General features: G+C 34.4%; 1 protein-coding gene across 1 annotated transcript; it reads right to left on the bottom strand.

The window, feature by feature from the left end:
- On the bottom strand, positions 1-960 carry LOC118933103 (putative olfactory receptor 56B2). The gene has a single exon (XM_036927077.2). The coding sequence runs from the start codon at positions 958-960 to the stop codon at positions 1-3; it is 960 nt and encodes a 319-aa protein (XP_036782972.2).
- Positions 961-7,149: the final 6,189 nt, after the last annotated feature.

Below are 7,149 nucleotides of genomic sequence, written 5' to 3'. Positions count from 1 at the left end.
TTAGTTGCCTTTGTTGTTTAGCCTGAGAACCTCATGTAAGCTCTGTCTGAGCTCCTTGTTTTTGAGTGCATACACCATGGGGTTGAGGGCAGGAGGGATGATGTTTTCTAATACATTGAGTAGAACTGGGATAAGGAGAGCTGTCTTTGGTGCAAAATAGGTGATGGAAATAACAATGACAACTGTGTAGAACAATAGGATTAGGATGAGGTGGGAAGTGCAGGTACTTAGGGCCTTGGATGCAGCTTCTGCTGATTTCAGCTTCAATACAGAGTGAAGTACCAGAGCATATGATAAAATAATCACACCCAGGTCGCTTCCCGTTAGGGTCCAGGCCAGAATCAGCTGGTAGAGCTTGTTAATTGTCCTGTCATCACAGGATAGGCTGGTGACTCCAAGATTAGAGCACAAACAGTGCTCAATTTGGTTCTGTGAGCAGTAGTGTCTCTGAGCAGCCAGCACGGGCACTGGGATGGTAGTTAGGGTATTTCTGAGTGCGATGAACACAGTTGCTTTGACCACAAAAGATTCAGTAATTACTGACGGATAGCGTAGTGGTTGACAAATGGCTACATATCTGTCTATAGCCATGCAGACGAAGATACCTGACTCCATGCACATAAAACAATGTATGACATACATCTGAGCAAAGCACTCAGGGAGGCTGATGACTTTAGCATTGAACCAGAGGATGGCCAGAATCTTGGGTGTGATGGTGGTGGACAGGCCCATGTCTACCACAGCCAGGACCCCCAGGAAATAGTACATAGGCTGGTGCAGTGCTGCCTCTTGTTTGATGGTGAGCAGGATTAGGATGTTGGCAGCAAGAGCTAAGAGGTAGAGCAGAGCCAGGGGCAGGGAGAGCCAGTGCTGCCACTCATGAATGCCTGGGAACCCCATCAGGAGGAACTCGGAGACCTGGACGTTAGATCCGTTGGAATGTCTGAGATCCTGGAACATCTTTCACTATGAGGAAAAATATTCAATGTTACTATTCTTAGTAATCTCTGTGAAGTCACCCTGTTGTAAAAAGTTGAAAACAATTTTCATGTTTTTGAAGAGGGGTATCCTTCATCATCCTTACCCTCACCCTGCCACTGACATTTATTGGACATTTGTAGTGAAAGAGGACATGTAGTAGCATGCTCTATGTTTTATAGCAATTAATCATCAGAAAAACTACATAGAGTATATCACATTATGTCCACCTTCTCATAATTGATGAATAGAAAATAAGAGTTATCAGGACTTTCATCTTTATCTTCCAACATAAATCATTGAAGCTGGAAAAGAGAAAAGTGATCTAATATCATAGGCTGGCCTCTTAGGTTTGGTTTTGGTAACTAGTTACTCTCTCAGAGGCTTAGTGGATAGGCTGAGAGTATTCATTCATGGGGAGACATCTAAGTAACAGATAGGACTGTAGAATATTGAAAGAATACTCTCTTCTTGTACATGAGAATTTTTTAAGTCTCCATGAATATCACTTAATTTTAATTAAAATATATGATGTAATTGAGCATACCCATATTTTAATGAGGAAAATGATGTCAAGAATTGTTAATGAGCTGACCAAAATCAAATAATATAACACAGAAAACTGTTTTTGGAATCCCAGTATTTTTTAAATCCACTTGATTCTGGCTTTGAGTAACTTTCCCCTACTTGGACTTACCTTTTCTTCATGGAGCTGTGCAGATACTCACACTATAATGAATAAATCAGACCTGATAGAAAATGAGTTTAAGTAAATGTTTTGAAATTGAATTACCAATTATCAAATGACTCTATATCTAAGCAAATTAGTTGATTTAATCATGTTTAATGTAAAAATGGAGATAATATTTTCATGTTCTATTTTATCAAGTGTGTCAATTTTTTATTTGTTTCTTTGTCAATATTTCAAATAGTAAGTACTTAATATAAAGACAGAGATTATTTGAAAAATATTGTGGTTCAAAATTACAGTCACTTGAAATAGATTAAAGATCTAAGTATAAGACATGAAACCATGAAACTATTAGAAGAAAACATGCAAAAATCTCTTGAGCATAAGCGTAAGTAATTTTTTTCTGGACACATCTCCCCAGGAAAGGGAAATAAAAGCAAAAATAAATAAGTGGGACTACATCAAACAAAAGAACTTCTGCACAGCAAAGGACACTAACAACACAAAAGGCCAACCTATATAGTATGGGAGAATATATTCAGAAATGACGTATCTTATAGAAGACTAACATCCAAAATGTATAAAGAACTCATACAACTCAACACCAAAAAAAAACAAATAACCCAATTAAAAATAAATGGGCAGAGGACCTGAGTAGACATGTTTCCATGAAGACAGACAAATGGCCAACAGGCACATGAAAAGATGCTCCACATTATTAATCATCAGGGAAATGCAAATCAAAACCACAATGAAATATCACCTCATACCAGTCAGAATGGCCACTATCCAAAAGACAGTAATAAGTATTGGCAAAGATGTGGAGAAATGGGAACCCTCTTACACTGTTGGTAGGCATGTCAACTGGTGCAGTCACTAAGGAAAAGAGTATAGAGATTATTTAAAAAACTAAAATAGAAATACCATATGACTCAGTAATTCCACATCAAGCAATTTACCTGAAGAAAACAAAATCTCTGATTCAAAAAGATATATGCACCCCTGTATTTATGGCCACATTATTTACAGCAGGCAAGATACAGAAGCAACCAAACTGTCCATCAACAGATGAGTGGATAAAGAAAATGTGGTACATATACACAATGGAATACTATTCAGCCATAAAAAATAAAGAGATCCTGCCATTTGTGACAACATGGATGGACCTAGAGGGGATTATGCTAAGTGAAGTAAGCCAGGCAATGAAAGACAAATACCATATGATTTCACTTATATATGGAATCTAAAAGCAATATAAAAAAACTCAACAGCAATAGACTCATAGACCCTGAGAAGTGACTGGTGTTTACCACGGGGGAGGGATTGGTGTGGGTGGGTGAAATAGTTGAAGAGGATAAATAGGCACAAAATCTCAATTTCTCAATCATAATATGAATTGGTCACAGGGATGAAAGTACAGCATAGAGAATAGTCAATGGCACTGTAATATCCTGTGTCATAACTGCACTAGTTGGGGTGAGCATTATAACTGTCAAATCACTATGTTGCATACTTGGAACCAATATAATATTGTAATTTAACTATACTTTAATTGAAAATATAAACAAAATAGTCTACAGAAGAGATACATGGATATAGACTTAATAGATATACTCATCTTAACACAAGTAATGTCATTTCATCATATATGTAAATTGTGAAGGTAAATCAATATACATATATTTATTTAAATATGTCTATTCTGCTTCATTACTTTATATTCATAATACATCAATTTCAGTTGTGTATTTTTATAATTTTCCTTATTTTTCCTTTAATTCAGGTTTATTCTCAAATATATTGCAATCCTTACCTACTATTTCATACTTAATGAAACATTTTTAGAAAGCCAGTTTGAAATTTCAGGTGGTGAATGAGTTCATCAATTTTTAGTATTTACTCTGTGTGCTATATAGAGACCTCTTTGCTTCATTGTTAACATTCTTAGTTTCAGTGTTTACAAGTTTTTTTCTCAGGGACTTAAATCTTTCAGGAAAGAATCTGTCAAGGTGCATCCTGGAAGATAATATGCCTGGCTTCTACTGTTCTTAGTGTTGAGTAGTTGTAGGACACAGGGCATCTTACACTTATGTATAAATATTGAACTTAACCCTCACATATTTTATGATGCCTGAACTCATAGACCTATTAAAATTTCTTCCCACAGTAAAGTTCCAGTCATCATAAGAGTACAGTTAACATTGTTTAGAACAGATGAATGAAAAATATCAAATTATTGCCTATTCAGTTTTTTCACCTACATCCGTGTTTCGTCTTTATGTATCCTCTCCAGATGACAGATTAGGGACTACAAAAAGCAACTTGTTTGGGAATAACAAAGCAACACAAGGCAAACTGGTTAATTAGATTATCTTCAAAAACTATTCTGGTGTCATACAAAAAGGTTCCTAAAGAAGTAGATAGAAATGGCAACTGAGGGAAATGGAGGAGATGCAGAAATGTTTCAAAGAGAAAAAGACAAATATGTTAGACCTGAAGCAAGATTAGGATTCTGCCAGATCAGTGTTCTCTTCTGTTGCTGTTTGGTGTTTCCTACACTGGCATTTTTAGCTTTCTGATTTGGCAATCTCTATTACATTATGTGCCTTTCCCAGCACTACATTCAGCTTCAATTATCACCTTCTTTGGGAAAACTCAACTTTCTATGTGAGGATAGAGAGCCACCTCTTAAATCTTCTTAGTGTGATATAATTGGAAAAGTGGCAGGCTTTGTAGAGAAGGAATTCATTTGCTGATGGGTCAATCTCTTTTAATTTTGCCATCATGGTATTATAAAAGCCTATTTATATTCCTAAGTCAATTATAATTTTAATAAACCATTAGCATTTGGACCTCTTGTATTTGTTTCTATTAGCAGGGTCTAGCCAGATATTGTTCACATATTAGATGTCAATGGTTTATTTTGAGTAAACAAACAGGTTAATGTGCAAATGGATCAAATTTCATAATAGACTGTAAGAATTATTATATTATAGTTTAAATATTATAGTTAGTATTTATGGACTACCAAAAGTCAGTATCCACTGACTTTTTTTTTGGAAACCACAAGTGACCACCAGAAGTAACAGAACTACAGGGTCTGTATCATAAAGAAAGAGAAAAACTAAAATTCTAAATGTTCCTTTAATGAAATAAATTAAACAAAAGAAATCAAAAGAAAAACAGAAAAATAAGACAACAGGCAAAACAATTATTGTGGTTTGGGTAATAAAGTCAATGAAAATATATAGGTCATATTTCATAATGATTTTATATACAAAATTACACCATGAAAACGCATGCATGCATATCAATTAAATTTATATTCCAATATTTTTCATTGTGCAAAGGAAACCATACACAAGTATCACAAAGCTTTTTTTCATTATAAAAAATCATATTAACACACCAAGCACATACCCCAAAACTAGATTAGATTAGAAAATATTAATGTCAGACAAAATAGGAGCAAACCCAGTAAAAGTTGTATCAAGAGCACTACTGAGAAATAATACATGATATGATCAACACAGTTCAATTAAGGCTGATTATACCAAACTATTTCATCTCCAACTTTAATATGGTTTTCCACAAGCAAAATAATAAAACTCTAAAATTATATTTTTCACTTAATGAGTCCATGGTAGAGAATTTTAAAGTGGGGAATTCATTTATATCACAACTTAGTAGCTAATCCTTAATTTTCTGTTTAGCAATATTGGTATGGACTTAAGCTAATAATTGCAAGACTAACAAAAGTCTTTTAATTTGCACTACAGGAGGAAGGATACCAAGAGATTACAATATAGAATCTGTTCCTTACATAGTGAAACTGTAATTAAGTTTATTTCTGTCAGGCTTATTAATTTATGTTTAATGTTCATATACATTACATTTCCCACATTTCTTTTTAAAATTATCATCAAGAAAGAAAAAGGTAACAACTCATATATATGTATGTTTACATATACATGCACACACACACACATATATGATTTGCTGTGGTAATATGATAGGGTTTGAAGTATGTTATTGAAAAATTATGACGAGTGTATAGAAACAGTAAGAGATGTTGAAAAATAAGATCATTCCCCATTTCTCCATCCCAATACTTGTGAAAAGTCAACTCTTAATTCTAGTGTCCATGTAATGGGAAAAAGTAGAAAAATAGGGAAAACATAGATATCCATAAACTGAGAACAGGAAATATATCTCTGAGATTACTTGTGTTCTATTCTTAAGAATTTATTTACCATATATGAGATAAATACCCTACTATGAACCTCTTGTTTCCACTTGGTAATTCTACTGTTATTACTAAAAATGGTTTTATTGTTACATGTGAAATTTAGGTCCATTTTTAATTCATTTGCAAAACCCTGTTAAAGATCCAAGCTTATATCACGTAATATAGTACTAACTACAAATTATATTAGATGTTTTACAAAACAGATTTAACATGGTTTTGATACATTACAACTTAGTTTTTCTGCAAGGAAATAGGCTCATGTTACTGTGGGTCAGCAGGTATAATGAAGTAGCAACATGAACACATGAATAGCAGCACTTATGCCGTATAAAATGTATATCATCTGTTCTTGAACCTCATTCCCACACCCCACAGACAATAAATGCATTTCCTCACTAGATGGTTATCAATTTTATGTCCCATGGTCTTCTCTCAATGACAATGGGTTCCTTCCAGCAAGTTTTACTACATAAATGGAAGAAACACAGTAACAAATAAGCCTCTCTAGAAATGAAGCAAGTACATTAAGCACATATCTGAGAACACTGGGAGGGCAGGTAGGAAGCAGGAGTGTTGTGACCAGGACTGATAATTCTCCTCTAGCTATTCTACTTGTCATGAGAGTGGTTCATAGCCAGCCTCCACTACAACAGAACCAATGGTTCCTCTTTGGTAGGCAAATAACATAGATATTCATGATCAAGATAGAAAGTTGTATTGAATTATAATCTGAGAATTAAGGAAATAAACATTTTCAAAAAAACCCAATCTTTTACCACACTTATGCCTTCAACTGGGTGGATGGAATCAATCCTGTGTTTCTGAGAATATAATAATTGATCCATATACACTAAAAACCTCCTTCCCATTGTTTTTGAAGATCTTACTTAGTTTTTGGAGAGCAAAACAGTAAGCCAAATGCAGCTGTGTCCAGGTGTTCAGGATATTGGCCAAACACATCATGATTCTACTTATATATGTACATGCACACCAGTCAACCATAAATCCCTTGATATCTGCACTAATGAACTGAATATTTAAAGAAAAAATGATGTGTGCTGTATATCCCAAGGGGATATTATACAACATCAGAGACATAGGTACTGGTGTGGGGATCAACAAATTCTGTCCTAGAAGGAAAACAGGGAAACTTTACATTCTTAATGCCTTTATAATGCACAAATAAGACAATAATTTCACGTGCATGTATCTATATTGGTGTGCTTGTGTG

Source organism: Manis pentadactyla, chromosome 9 (assembly GCF_030020395.1).
Source record: "Manis pentadactyla isolate mManPen7 chromosome 9, mManPen7.hap1, whole genome shotgun sequence".
NCBI lineage: Eukaryota > Metazoa > Chordata > Mammalia > Pholidota > Manidae > Manis > Manis pentadactyla.
The sequence above is the reverse complement of the archived record's forward strand: the minus strand, read 5'-3'. Positions and strand labels throughout refer to the sequence as shown.

Excerpts from the sequence above, each read along its gene's own strand:
- LOC118933103 (XM_036927077.2), bottom strand. The coding sequence starts at position 960 with ATGTTCCAGGATCTCAGACATTCCAACGGATCTAACGTCCAGGTCTCC.